Source organism: Podarcis erhardii (assembly GCF_964252035.2).
Source record: "Podarcis erhardii genome assembly, chromosome: 18".
NCBI lineage: Eukaryota > Metazoa > Chordata > Lepidosauria > Squamata > Lacertidae > Podarcis > Podarcis erhardii.
Genome location: NC_138516.1, coordinates 2,729,657 through 2,744,954, shown reverse-complemented (window position 1 = coordinate 2,744,954; position 15,298 = coordinate 2,729,657). Strand labels below are relative to the sequence as shown.

Sequence of the window (15,298 nt, the reverse complement as noted above, 5' to 3'; positions counted from 1 at the left end):
AACAAGCTATAGCTTTGGGCCCCACTCTCTTGGAGGCCCCCATAAAATTTAAAGGGGGGAAAACTGGATGTACATTTCTAAAATATAAGATAAAACACAAAGAAAATAAAACCTACATACAGCAACAGTGTTTTGTGTTGTGTAGGCTCCTATTTGCTGTATGCGAATGGCTTTAGATACCTATTAGGTCCATAAATTACCATATAGCATATATTCAACAACAACAAGAAAAGCAGCAACAATTTGTTGTTGACAAAGGACAGCTGGACATATAAAGGGCCCCATTACCTTCAGTAGCTGAGGGCCTCATCAAACCTAAATCTGGCCCTGATGCTGAACTTTTGGCTGTTCATCTGTTCTTAAAAAGTAGAAAGACAGGCCTTGGACCCCCCTGACCCCCCTCTCCCCCCCACAACTGGAGGTCAGAGGGGGCAGTTCAGGAGTTGGGGGCACAAGCTGTCTGGGGTGGTTGAGGCTCAGCTAAGCACAGCACGAAGCATGAACCTCTGCCACCATGCTGCCAAGCGCAATATGCTGCTTAGGCAATTTACAAAACCAGAGCAGAGTAGCTCTCTGCCCGCAAAGAGCTTACAGTTGGAATTTCAGCAGCGGTGGGAGAGGAGGTGGCGGGGAGAAGGAATGTATGTAAGGGGTAACTTTTCACCAACTAAGGTTTCACAGGGACAGGGGAAGGTAAGTTTTGAAGAATGCTATGGAGGAAATCATTCCTCCAAACATTTTAATCCCCGAGTTGTTGTTTTCCCCCGATTTCATTAGAAAATAAAAACATGCCAATCCACCACCGCAAGGTAAGCAGTCGTCTTGATGGTTTTCTCATACACTGTTTGTTCTTCTAATTTAATTTATCTCGCTCTCTCGCTCTCTCCCGCTGGACCAGGAGCCAGGGATGACGTCTCCTGTGAGCATCGGAGCGAATAAAAACTTCAGAGGGCAGAAATGAAGCTTCATAAACAGCAAAGCCCAGGCGCTCAGCAGGGGAAGCAGAGCCGAGGTTCATGAGTTCCCCAGCCAATTTTTTTATATATACAAAAGACTCTTAAAAAGGGGCAGGCTGCCTGCACGGGCATCACCATCAGGCTTTGAGAATGACTGTCGCTCCGAGGTTAATTCTTCTTCTGAGCCTTTGCTCCTATGGCTCGGGCCAGATGCCTGGAGGAAGAGGTGAGTTAAGATTCCCTTTTGGAGTCTCGTTCTTTCTCAAGAAAGTCAGGAGGGGATTTTGTAAAATAAACCATCCAGGTTGATTTTTTTTCATTCTTTAAGTCATCCCCTTTGAGGCTCCTGTGTGATCAGTTCCCTTCTGTTTTAGCAACATACCCTGGTTTTCTTATTAAATCTTGATAGCATGGTTCATGTTTGCCTAGGTAGCTGGCTGCTAACTGCACCTTAAAGACGAACCAAGTTTCGCAAACAATCAAGCCCTTCTAAGTCTGGGGTTGGGCCAGGCAAAAGCTACGGTCAGGCAGAGAATCATAGGCACCGAGAGACAACAGGACTGCTCAAGGTGCCCCGACTATAAAATTGGAGAAATCGAGAGAGATATAGCCTCACCGGCAGCATATCTCTTCTTTCTCATATCCAAATATGCAAGAAGGGCTTTTACACTCGCCAGAAGCTCGCCGGTCCTGGAAGGATCCTTTAAAAAAATCCCATATGCTCAGAGACTTTGCGCCTGTTCATTGGGGGAGATAGGAAGCCCAGAGCACTTGTTCTTTAGATGTCCCTTTTAGGAAGAGGCACAGAGTGAGACCACTGATCCCCTGCTGGTGAGGCTCGCTGACCTCCCGGAAAAGCAAAAAATTGACATTTTCCTGTTAGGCAAAGATCATAAGACGACCCGGATGGTCGCCAGATTCTGTGTACAGATCTGTAGGCGCAGACCATCCCCTGACTCAAACTAGTTCGTTAAGAAAATCCCCAAACTCGGTTCAATAGGTGACTCTGGGTCATCTCTCTGCGGTAGCTTATCTTAAAGTTTTAACTGCCTATACGCTTATCGCATTTATAAATTTTAAATTTATTGGTGTACATTGTTTTAAATGTTTGTTTTCCTTCTGGGATTGTACCTCCAAGTGTGTTTTATAAGCTGGTCTCCGACCGTAATACATTATCTGTCTATATCTATCTATCTATCTATCTATCTATCTATCTATCTATCATCTATCTACCGTATTTTTCGCTCTATAAGACGCACCAGACCACAAGACGCACCTAGTTTTTGGAGGAGGAAAACAAGAAAAAAAATATTTTGAATCTCAGAAGCCAGAACAGCAAGAGGGATCGCTGCGCAGTGAAATCAGCGATCCCTCTTGCTGTTCTGGCTTCTGGGATAGCTGCGCAGCCTGCATTCGCTCCATAAGACGCACACACGTTTCCCCTTACTTTTTATGAGGGGAAAAGTGAGTCTTATAGAGCAAAAAATACGGTATCTGTTGTCTGTCTATCTATCTATCATCTATCTATCTATCTATTTATCTATCTATCTATCTATCTATCTATCTATCTATCTATATCTATCATCTATCTATCTATCTGTCATCTATCTATCTATCTATCTATCTATCTATCTATCTATCTATCATCTATCTATCATCTGTCTATCTATCATCTCTCTCTCTCTCTCTCTCTCTATCTATCTATCTATCTATATCTATCTATATCTATCTATCATCTATCTATCTATCTATCTATCTATCTATCTATCATCTATCTATCTGTAATCTTTAGCATCCTCGAATTCTAGAGTTGGAAGGACCCTGCGGGTCATCTAATCCAATCCCCTATTGTGCAGGAATTATAGCTAGAAAGTCCATGGATCTCCAACCTCAGCTTGGAAACCTCCAAGGAAGGAGAGTCCACCAGCTCCGGAGCAAGACCGTTCCACATCAGAAAGTTCTTCCTGGTGTTTAGCCCAAATCTCCTTCCTTGTCGTTCGAATCCAGTGGTCCCAAGTCCAGCCCCCTGAAAGCAAGCTTAGTCTTAGCTCAGCTGTGTTTGCCTTTGAGAGAGAGATTCACACATTTCCTCATGTAAAGATGGACAGATCTGTCAATCTTATTCCCCCCCCCTTTATTGTTTTTTTTTTTTTTTAAAGAATTTCGGTTAATGATACAGAGGAAAAGAAAAGTGAGAGGGAAAAGGAGATGTGTAGAAGACGTCTTACAGATGTAGGCTTTGTTTGGATAAATATAACAATATTTGTAGTTACAGGTAGGTAGCCATGGTCTGCCATAGTCGGAACAAAATAAATAAAATAAAATAAAATAATAAAAAAATTCCTTCCAGTAGCACCTTAGAGACCAACTAAGTTAGTTATTGGTATGAGCTTTCGTGTGAAGAAGTGTGCATGCACATGAAAGCTCATACCAATAACTAACTTAGCTGGTCTCTAAGGTGCTACTGGAAGGAACTTTTTATTTTATTTTTTTATTTTATTTTTTGTTTCAACAATATTTGGTATGGGCTTATACAGAATGCAGTAGGATTTTAACATCTACATACATACGTATTAGGATAATAAAGTCATGTCTATTTAAGAATGTATGGGAGTATATTACATTGCATCTTTGCATACGGTTTCTGTCTTTCTTCCTCCTTATTGTTCACTTAACCACCTTTCCACATTAGTTTGCAAAGCTTTTTCTTTTTAAAAAATAATAATAATCCTCCTGAAGATTCATCAGAATTTTGTTGTGCGGTTATCCTATAATTTATTTATTTTACATAATAAAATATATATACAGTGGTGCCTCGCAAGACGAAATTAATTTGTTCCGCGAGTTTTTTCGTCTTGCAAAGCACGGACTTTGGAAAAGCTTCAAAAATCACCAAAGTCTTCTAAAACCTCAAAAAAGGCTACCACACCGCGTGCTATGAGTTGCTCCTCGAAGTGAATGCATGGTTTTAAGAAAAAGGAAACAAACTTGCAAGACAAAGGAAACAAACTTGCAAGACGTTTTCGTCTTGCGAAGCAAGCCCATAGGGAAATCCGTCTTGCGAAGCAACTCAAAAAACGAAAAACCCTTTCGTTTTGCGAGTTTTTCGTCTTCCGAGGCATTCGTCTTGCGAGGTACCACTGTACCGCTTGATTGTAGGTAAAAACATCTATGTGTCCTGCAGGAAATATTAAAAACATTAATGAAAGTAGTTTAAAATGTTTGGAAATAATTAAAATTAGCAGTAAAATATATTAAAACACGTCAAAATATCGACATGTCCAGCCTGGGTATGTTTGCATAAACAAAAATGTTGATTTCTATCGGCAGGGAGTTCCATAAGGTATACCTTTTGGTATGCAATTTTGCATACTGTTCAAACTTTGCAAGCAATTTTTAAAATATTTTCACTAATGCATGCATCTTTATGCACATACTATTTGCCTGGAGAACTGCATTGCAAAATGATGATGATGATGATTTAAATTTCCATTCCACCCTTCATCTGAGGATCATTGGGTGGTTTACAATATAAAAACACAAAAATACATAATATAGTAGCAAACAGAAACAATACTCACCCCCAAGTTTAAAAGGCTAGGGCTAGGAGAAGAGGAACGTTTTTGCCTAGTGTCTAAAGATACGAAGTGAAGGCACCAGGCGGGCCTCCCTGGGGAGAGCATTCCACAAGCAGGGAGCCACCACAGAAAAGGCCCTGTTCTCATGTTGCCGCCCTCCAGACCTCTTGCAGAGGAGGCTCCTCCTAAATATCTTAGAAACTGGACCCATGTAAGAAGTGTGTTCTTGCTTGCCTCCTAACAGTTGAGCCAGATCAGTGAAAAAACTGACCAGCAGGTATAGTCAGCTCACGGAACTCATTGCCACAAGAACCCACTGGCTGGCTGTGGCTCTCCAGGGTTTCAGACTCCGGGGTCTTTTCCAGCCTGATTGGAGATGTCCCTGGGCAACAGGCAAACCTCTCTACTTGCAAGCTGAATTAACGCTTTGTCACTTGACACAGAAACGAGAAAGGAAGATTTAGGGGCTGCATGACCTCCAACAGCAAGACAGGAACACAGGATCCTGTGTGATTCCGGACCATTTTGAAAAAAGCATCGCCCCAAAAAATAAAAAGGGGGAGGGGGAATGGGAACACTGACAGGTGGAGAGGGGCAGAATACCAGAAAATAGGCAGTGTCCTTATTGAAAATGGGGGGGGGGGGAGTGTGTATGCCCTGAAAGGGGGCAGGGAGTATTATTAATTTTATATTTGTTTAAAAAGTTTTAAAGGTGCTCCTCTCTACCAATACTGTAGTTCAGTCAGGGCATGTGAGCAGTCCTCAGTGAGGAGGGCTCTTATCACACCAGGATGGATGAGCAATAATCAATCACGGTCTCGTTAGGAGCACAGTTCACTTCTGGGAATGGTGGGCAGAGCATGCCAGAGACTTTGTCAAGCCCAATGAACAGCTACGTTTCCGAGCTCAATTCAAAGTGTTGGTGCTGACCTTTAAAGCCCTAAACGGCCTCGGCCCAGTATACCTGAAGGAGCGTCTCCACCCCCATCGTTCTGCCCGGACACTGAGGTCCAGCACTGAGGGCCTTCTGGCGGTTCCCTCCCTGTGAGAAGTGAGGTTACAGGGAACCAGGCAGGGGGCCTTCTCGGTGGTGGCACCCGCCCTGTGGAACACCCTCCCATCAGATGTCAAAGAGAAGAACAACTACCAGGCTTTTAGAAGACATCTGAAGGCAGCCCTCTTTAGGGAAGCTTTTAATGTTTAATAGACTATTGTATTTTAATATTCTGTTGGAAGCTGCCCAGAGTGGCTGGAGAAACCCAGCCAGATGGGTGGGGTATAAATAAATTATTATTATTATTATTATTATTATTATTATTATTATTATTAACAACAACAACAACAACACAGATGCAGGTAGGAGGTCTTAGAGGGGCAAGGCTTTGGAGGAGAGTGAGTAGATCAAAGTGTTGGTGCCACTACAAAGAAGGCCCCGTGCCCAGCATCCTGGCAGATCAAAACTGAGGGAGGGAGGGAGGTGGTTTTTGCTAGGGTGGGGGGAAGAGAGGATTAGCTCCTCTTACCAAAACCAGAATGAAAAGTGGGTCTCCCTGAGGCAGCTCCTAGTCCTGGATTGCACTAATAATAATAATAATAATAATAATAATAATAATAATTTCAAGGGACGCATTTCATACCCTGTCACAACCTGAATTTCATACCCTGTCATACCTCAGTCACAACCTGAAATGGCTGATCTGCAATTGTGGGGGCAAGTCATTGGTGGGGTTTGGAGAATAGTTCCTGGTGTGTGTGTGTGTTTTTTTGGGGGGGGGCATATGACCTAACACTGGAAGCTGCAACCTTTAAAAAACCCGAGGCTTTGTATGTTTGAGCAGGAACGGACTTGTGGAAGGAGCTTCTGGGCAATTTACCTTGCAGGGTGGGGTGGATGAAAAGCTGCCGGTTTCCAGGGCTTCACTGGGTTTGGAACAACTTGTGTAATTGCAATTACAGGCACGCGCACACACACACACACACACACACACACACACACACACACACCAGTTAACCCTTAAGTTTTAGCTCCACAGATGTGCACATACCACAATTCGTATTTTAATCAATTGTTTTTATAGCTGGTGTTAGCTGTCCTGAGCCTGGTCTTGGCTGGGGAGGGCAGGGTATAAATAAAATGTATTATTATTATTATTATTATTATTATTATTATTATTATTATTATCTGATCGTGGGCACCCCAAACTGCCCTGTCTTGTCTTTAAAAAGGAACTTAAGGAGTTGTGGGGAAAGTGCAGAGAAGGGTGACCAAAGTTATCCTGGCTCTATTTGCATCCTGTTGTGAGATAGCTCAGTCCGTAAAGCAGGCACAGGCAAACTCGGCCCTCCAGATGTTTTTGGGACTACAACTCCCATCATCCCTGACCACTGGTCCTGTTAGCTAGGGATGATGGGAGTTGTAGTCCCAAAACATCTGGAGGGCTGAGTTTGCCAATGCCTGCCGCAGAGCGTGAGGGCTCTTGAACTCAGGGCCGTGTGTTCAAGCTCCAGGCTGCATTGCAGGGGGTTGGACTAGATGACCCTCGTGGTCCCTTCCAACTCTGCAATTCTATTATTCTCTATACAGGAAGCCGCCATTAGCCCATCTAGTGCAGTCTTGTCTGCACTGACTGGCAGCAGCTGTCCCAAGAGCTCATGCAAGAAGATATTCCTTGGAGGTGCTGGGTTTGAACTTGCTCTACCCACTAGGCTATAGGCCCTCCCCTTTAAAAAAAATTGAGGTTTTCATTTAACGGGGGGAAGTGATTAAGAAGGTACTTAATTAAATAAAGTATAGATGAAGAAAAAGTGGATAGAAATGTGTGTTTGTTTGTTTGTTTGTGTGTGTGTGTGTGTGTGTGTGTAATATCCTCTCTCTTGCATAGTATTTCCTCACTTGGGTTCATCCGTTTAATCTCAACCGATCCACAAATGAATTTCACTATGTCACTCAGCAGATAATTAATCTTGTGGAACTCACTGCCACAAGATGTTGCTGCAGCAGCCGCCGGATGGCTTTAAAGTGTGGGGGGGCGGATTAGATAAATTCATGGAGAATGAGAGGTCTATCAATGGCTGTTGGTCAAGATAGCTGTTGGTCAAGAACCTCCCTATTCAGATGCAAGCTACGTTGCTGGACAGCAACAGCAGCAGTTGACTGGTTGGGGCGGCTGGCTGGACAAAGAGCAGGGAGTAGGGGTTGGGTCTCAGGTGCCACCAAACTGAATTATCTCTGTGAATAGATTAATCAACTGAAACAAAAGTTGATTGAGACTTTAACTGCAAGGGGGCAGATTTTAATTGTAAAAAGGGGGGGGAGCTGGTTTTGGCGCTTTACTTTCACAGAGCATGATTGAATATGACTTCTCGGTGTAACTGCTATACCTTGTTCCCAATTCATGGTTTCTTTGAAGTGACTGGTCAGATAATTTTGTTCAAAAGGCTGAATATGGGGCTGGGCAGACGCCTTAGCTCAGAGTCAGCCCCGGGATTCTCTTGCGCCCTGAAGTAACAGGAAGATATCTGATGCATTCTCATTGCAGGCGGAGACCTTTCGCCCCAGATGCTCTCGGAGATGAGGGAGACAAATCAGGTCCTGCGGCAGATCACAGAACTGCTGAAACAGCAGGTAAAGGAGACAAGAAGCCAGTTGCACCCTCCTCCTTTTAAGTTAAAAAGGAGGGAAAAGATTAAAACACCTGAACCCGGCATGGCAGACGAAAGCCATTCCCCACCATCAAATTATGTACTAATTGCACACAGGCTATTTGCATACCAGATCTTTTATTTAATAACAACAACAACAACAACGGTTACCCTTAAGTATTTGATAATTATTTCAGTTCCAGGATTCTACTGTTGGTAGGGCGATGATTTGTTTTGCATGGGGTCACCTCTCTCCAACCCAAGCTGCAGGGTTTTCCTCATTTGCAGTGTTCTCTAGTGCTTGCCAAGGTTTCCTAAGGACTAGAAACTTGCAAAGAAACTGCAAATGGAGGATGCAGGCTGCAGGGTGACGTTGGTCAGCACCCCACCCCAGATGCCAAAACCTGGCTTTAGGTAAAGGTTACCAGATTTTTTTTTTCAATGAATCCGGGGGCACTTTCAACTTCAATGGATTTTGTATGGAGACTGGTTGGTAAATCCGGGGACCGTCCCTGGGAAACGGGGACGTCTTGTAACCTTACTTTAGGTGTTACACCTGGGGAAGCCTCTTCTGCATTGCATCCACCTAGAATCATAGAATCATAGAGTTGGAAGAGACCCCAAGGGCCATCGAGTCCAACCCCCTGCCAAGCAGGAAACACCATCAGAGCACTCCTGACATATGGTTGTCAAGCCTCTGCTTAAAGACCTCCAAAGAAGGAGACTCCACCACACTCCTTGGCAGCACATTCCACTGTCAAACAGCTCTTACTGTCAGGAAGTTCTTCCTAATGTTTAGGTGGAATCTTCTTTCTTGTAGTTTGGATCCATTGCTCCGTGTCCGCTTCTCTGGAGCAGCAGAAAAAAACCTTTCTCCCTCCTCCTTGTGACATCCTTTTATGTATTTGAACATGGCTATCATATCACCCCTTAACCTCCTCTTCTCCAGGCTAAACATGCCCAGCTCCCTTAGCCGTTCCTCATAGGTTCCACCTCATAAGTTCCACCTATACTAATGGACTGGAGTAAACCGTGTCCTTTCATTTCAGTGGGTCTGTCTGAGCATGGCTACCGTTTGAGAGCACCCCAAGAACTGATTCTGTAGCCCTGATTATAATGGACAAGAAGCAATTGACATACCTGTCAACTTTCAGATTTGAAAATAAGGGATCAGCAGCCTCACCTGTCCCGGGGACAGTCTATAGGATATCTAACAATCCGGGACAGAAGCGGGAAGCAGCGGGAAATGGCACTGGAATAAGGGAATTTCCCACAAAAAAGGGAAGGTTGACAGCTATGGCAATTAAGATATTGTGACCTGGGAGAACAAGGCAAGGATCCTGAACTTAAAGAGTGAAAGTCTGGGCCAATCCAAAATCTCCTGAAAGGGAGAGAGGGAGCTTTTAAAAAAATAAATAAAATCTATTGAGGGTCACATTCCCTTGGGGATAATCTGTCAGGGGCTAAAAGTGGACAGGGTCATTCATATCTATCATCTATCTATCTATCTATCTATCTATCTATCTATCTATCTATCATCTATCATCTATCTATCTATCTTGTTGTCGTTGTTTAGTCGTCTAGTCATGTCCGCCTCTTCGTGACCCCCTGGACCAGAGCACGCCAGGCACTCCTGTCTTCCACTGCCTCCCGCCGTTTGGTCAAACTCATGCTGGTAGCTTCGAGAACACTGTCCCACCATCTCGTCCTCTGTTGTCTCCTTCTCCTTGTGCCCTCCATCTTTCCCAACATCAGGGTCTTTTCCAGGGAGTCTTCTCTTCTCATGAGGTGGCCAAAGTCTTGGAGCCTCAGCTTCAGGATCTGTCCTTCCAGTGAGCACTCAGGGCTGATTTCCTTCCGAATGGAGAGGTTGGATCTTCTTGCAGTCCATGGGACTCTCAAGAGTCTCCTCCAGCACCAGAATTCAAAAGCATCAATTCTTTGGCGATCAGCCTTCTTGATGGTCCAGCTCTCACTTCCATACATCACGACTGGGAAAACCATAGCTTTAACTATACGGACCTTTGTTGGCAAGGTGATGTCTCTGCTTTTTAAGATGCTGTCTAGGTTTGTCATTGCTTTTCTCCCAAGAAGCAGGCATCTTTTAATTTTGTGCTTCTTGGGAGAAAAGCAATGACATACCTAGACATATTCCTTCCCACCCAATAAGAGACAGACAGAGCAGCCCTGATGTGTGAAGAGGGCTCCCCCCCTCAGCTTCCTTCCATCACTCCATTCATTCCCCCCCCCCATAGCACTGGAAATTAGGCTGTGGGTGCACCACAGTTCCCCACCCCTTATTTAGACCAATTAATTTATCCACCCCCAGGACTAGATTATTGGGACAGACCACAGGGCAGCGGCGAGTTTGGGAGGAGGTGCTTTTTCCTTACTTTGCCTTGCTTGTCTACTTGTCCCCAGAGGTGCCTTGCTGCACACCCATCGGAAACAAAATGTTGGGTGGAATTTCCCTCTGGCCCACCCAACAGATCTCTGCTTATGTCCTGCCTCTCCAGTTAGGAGCAAACAAATCTCCAGGGGGAGAAGGAAGGGTAGGTCTCTGATCATCAGATGCCCATTGCAGAAAACCCACAAGTGAGATTCAAGCCCCACTTTCTCAATGGTCCTTCTTTGGGCTCCAGCCCCTGTTGGCACTGGACACCCGCGTTTGGCATCACCGGGAATGTCAGCATAACAGACTCTCTATGCCACATAGCAGAAGAGAAGCACGTTGGCTTCCCAGAGGGTGTTTTTTCCCAGCATCCTAGGCCCTCCAAGTGCCCTTGTTGTGATCAAAATCTGCCCTTTTTCCCTTATGGGGTATCCAAGAGCCCATATAGAGTCCTTACATAGGTTCCTTATTGGTAGGAGAAAATAACAGAGGCCAACCAGAGAATATTGAGAAGCAAAGCAGCTAGTAAGCCTGATCTTTATTGATCTGTTGCAACAGGGTGCTCCCCTCACACGCAGGAAAGGAGGAGGAACCCAGAATAATGGTGCGCAAGGCCTTATATAGACAATTTAAATTCCCTGTCCTGGAGCTCCAGACCACCCCTCCATACATCATACATACATCACAGAAGGGGTGTAACACAAGACCGCCACCCCCAGATACAACATACCTACATCATAGAAAAGGCGGTCTACAACAGAAATCTGAGCGCGTTGTTTATCTCCTGTCTGACAGGTTACCTGTTAACACTCACTTGATTGGATACCCTGGGGAGCCTGGCCAGTCTTTTGTAATGATAAATACTTAGTTTTCCTGAGCTAGGTCACAGGCTCACACCCTATTCATATCTTAAATGTGCGCTTAAGACAGGATTTGTGAGGAAAGAGACAATGGGGAGGTTTCCTGAACCCCCCCCTTCCTTGCAGGAAAAACATTTGGTCAGTTTGGGAATAAAAAATGGTTTCTGGTCAGTCTTGCTGTGCTGATCTATGTACGTGCTTGGTTGGTACACTTATGAACATTTAACATATATCTAAGATGCGGGTGGCGCTGTGGGTTAAACCACAGAGCCTAGGACTTGCCGATCAGAAGGTCAGCGGTTCGAATCCCCATGACGGAGTGAGCTCCTGTTGCTCGGTCCCTGCTCCTGCCAACCTAGCAGTTCGAAAGTACATCAAAGTGCAAGTAGATAAATAGGTACCGCTCCGGCAGAAAGGTAAATGGCATTTCTGTGCATTGCTCTGGTTCTCCAAAAGCGGCTTGGTCATGCTGGCCACATGACCAAGAAGCTGTACGCCGGCTCCCTCGGCCAATAAAGCAAGATGAGCCCCACAACCCCAGAGTCGTCCACGACTGGACCTAATGGTCAGGGGTCCCTTTACTTTTAAGACCTCAAAATTCCTTTCACACCCCTATTTCCCAGGGACAGTCCTGGATTTACAGAAGCTGTCCCGGTTTATGATTTGATCCCAGAACGTCCCGCTTTTCCTTAGGACATCGCTGTTCCCATTGGAGAAATGTTGGAGGGCATGCAGCAAGATGGCTGCCCCGATGCTACGAGGGCGAAGCATCGTCTGGGGGTCTTCTGCCCTTTGCCATCCAAAGTGTGCTTTGTCCGGCTGCCTCACTCTTGTGTAACTCCACATTCCAGACGCTCTTTCCCTTCCACCCCCGACTCCCTGGCCGCCTCTCCCTGCCAGCAAACTGGAAAAGCAGACTGGCCCTCTCTGTGCCAGGACAAACTCTTGCGGAGCCGGGGGGCCTCTGGGGGGAGTCGCCGCCGTGCGTTCCTCTCCGGCCGTCCTTGCTGAGATGAAGTCAGAGATTCCCCAGGCAGCTGGGACGCCTCCGCTTGCAAGCCTCTCAGAGAGACCATGCCGGGGGCCAGATGGACCTGCCAGTCCAGTCCATCAGGGGCCTGACTTTTCAAAAAGAAAGAAAACCCTTTTATGAAAGAGGGGAGAGTGCTCTTGAACTCAGGTCCTGCTTATGGGCCTCCCATAATGGTGTCCAGTTGCCCACTGGGAGAACAGAAAGCATTGGCCCTCTCCCCATCACTGACCCCCTATTCTCTATTCATGGAGGAAAAGGCTTTGATTTGAATTCAGCCTGATCTTTTATTTCCCTTCTCTTCCCTCCCCTTCTGTGAAGATCACCCGCTCTGAGACCCCACAGCTAATTCTCCCCTGGCCTCTGCGCTGGCCCAAGTAGGACCAATTCAGCCAGCTAGCCCTAATTGATTTTTGAATTTTATGGTTATTCATGTTTTCATACTGCATTTTATGCTGCTTTTATAATTAAGTGTTTTAAAGTGTTTTAAATTTGGTGTTAGCTGCCCTGAGCCCGATTTTTGAACCGGGAAGGGCGGGGTATAAATAAATTATTATTATCATCATCATCATCTCAGTGGCTGCGAGCCACATTGACTATATGCGCTGCCTCCGCAGTAAAAGGCAGCAGCAGTGGCGTAGCGTGGGTTGTCAGCACCCGGGGCAAGGCAAGTAATTTGCGCCCCCTAACCCTAACTCCCAGATGTTGCGCCCGGTGCGGCCGGCCCCCCCTGCGCCCCCCCATGCTACGCCACTGGGCAGCAGTGTTTGTGAGTACCTATCCCAGGAGACAATGGCCACTGCAAGAACAGTATCCTGGACTTTGGGGGCCCTGTGTGGTCCGATCTGATTATGTTCTTAAGGCTTGGGGGGGGGAATCAACATGGGCAAAGTCTTTTGGCTGCTGCTTGCCTCCGTGGCTAGGTAATAAATTTTATTAGTATTTTCCACACAACAACAACACGAAAAATATCGAAAAATAACAATACACAAAAACCAGCATGCAAAAGAACCCCCCACCACAAATCCATATCTTACAAGTTAATAATATAAACACTAAAAATAAAAACATTGACTTCCGCCCATCCCACAGCACCTCCTTTACCTCTCATTGTGTCTTCCTGTTTTCCTTATCCTTTATATCCTAGCATCTAGATATACCGTATTTTTTGCTCTATAAGACTCACTTTTTCCCTCCTAAAAAGTAAGGGGAAATGTGTGTGCGTCTTATGGAGCGAATGCAGGCTGCGCAGCTATCCCAGAAGCCAGAACAGCAAGAGGGATTGCTGCTTTCACTGCGCAAACGATCCCTCTTGCTGTTCTGGCTTCTGAGATTCAGAATATTTTTTTTCTTGTTTTCCTCCTCCAAAAACTAGGTGTGTCTTGTGGTCTGGTGTGTCTTATAGAGCGAAAAATACAGTAAATCCCTCTTCACAAGCTTATTCCTCTGCTCTTTTTTCTGAAAAAAAGAAAAGGAACTTTTCACATGCTCTTGCGCTGCTCTCTTCTAACTGCACACCCATCCCTCTTCAGCCTCTGCCCTTTCGAAATATACGTTTTCAAAAAGGGGGCATATCTCCAAAATAAGGTCGCGCATGCCCTTGTCACTTTGAGGTGGGATGGTGTTTGTCAGTTGCTCCTGAAATATACAAATCACCCAACCACAAAAACGCAAAAAGAAATTAAAATAAATAAAAAATCTGGCAGTGGAAGCTGAAACCACCACGGGTCCCTGTAGGCCCGCACTGCCCAGGTTTACAGGAAGGTCTGGGTTAGATTAAAGCTTCTTAAAAAACCGCAATATGTTGGCAACAGTTTAATTGCGAGTTGGAAAGCAAACAGTGACCTTCCAGCTTTCTGCCGGATGAGGTGATTACCTCAAGTAGACCTTCTGCTGTTCCCCGGCTGGGGCAGTTCTTCCTGCCTTCGAGGCCAAATCCAAATGGGAACGAGGTCCAGACTTTATCGACCAAGCCAGTTTTAACAGAGAGTCCCTCGTTTTTCTCAGGAACGCCCTTAGGGAACTCAAAACGTCAAAACAGCACACACTGCGCAATACATTAATTGGCATTTGGCCTCGTTACCTCCACCCTGGGCAAAAAGCAGGGGCGAAACTAGGCTTTATTTCACCCGGGTCAGAGACCCAGATTGGCACCCCGCAAGCACATTTGCGTACACACACAAAAGCAGGTTGGGAGCCTCGATGGTGCCCCTCTGGAGGTTTCACCCAGGGCAAAAACAACAACAACGGGCCCCCTGCCCCTGTAGCTAAAGGTAAAGGTAAAGGGACCCCTGACCATTAGGTCCAGTCCTGTCTGACTCTGGGGTTGCGGCGCTCATCTCGCTTTACTGGCCAAGGGAGCCGGTGTGCACCTTCTGGGTTATGTGGCCAGCATGACTATGCCACTTCTGGTGAACCAGAGCAGCGCACGGAAACGCCATTTACCTTCCCACCGAAGCGGTACCTATTTATCTACTTGCACTTTGATGTGCTTTTGAACTGCTAGGTTGGCAGGAGCAGGGACTGAGCAACGGGAGCTCACCCCATCGCGGGGATTTGAACCGCCAACCTTCTGATCAGCAAGCCCTAGGCTCCGTGGTTTAATCCACAGCGCCACCCGTGTCCCCTGCCCCTGTAGGAATGGCTCTGCAAAAAGGGCACATCTTCAGCTGGTGCCAGCAAATTATTATCATTATCATTATTATTATTAGGTTGCCCCAGCCATCCTGGGCAGCTTCCAACAAATTAAAACACAGTAAGATATCATGGGGACGCAGGTGGCGCTGGGATGTGGGTGGCACTGTGGGTTAAACCACAGAGCCTAGGACTTGCTGATCAGA

General features: G+C 45.8%; 1 protein-coding gene across 1 annotated transcript in view; it reads left to right on the top strand.

The window, feature by feature from the left end:
• The first annotated feature begins 830 nt into the window (after positions 1–830).
• The window catches only part of COMP (cartilage oligomeric matrix protein), a 46,267-nt gene continuing 31,799 nt past the window's right edge, over positions 831–15,298 (top strand). The window contains exons 1-2 of the mRNA XM_081846126.1: positions 831–1,182; positions 8,074–8,159. Coding sequence (XP_081702252.1) covers positions 1,107–1,182; positions 8,074–8,159 — 162 coding nt within the window. The 5' untranslated portion in view covers positions 831–1,106. The remainder of the gene's footprint in view (positions 1,183–8,073; positions 8,160–15,298) is intronic.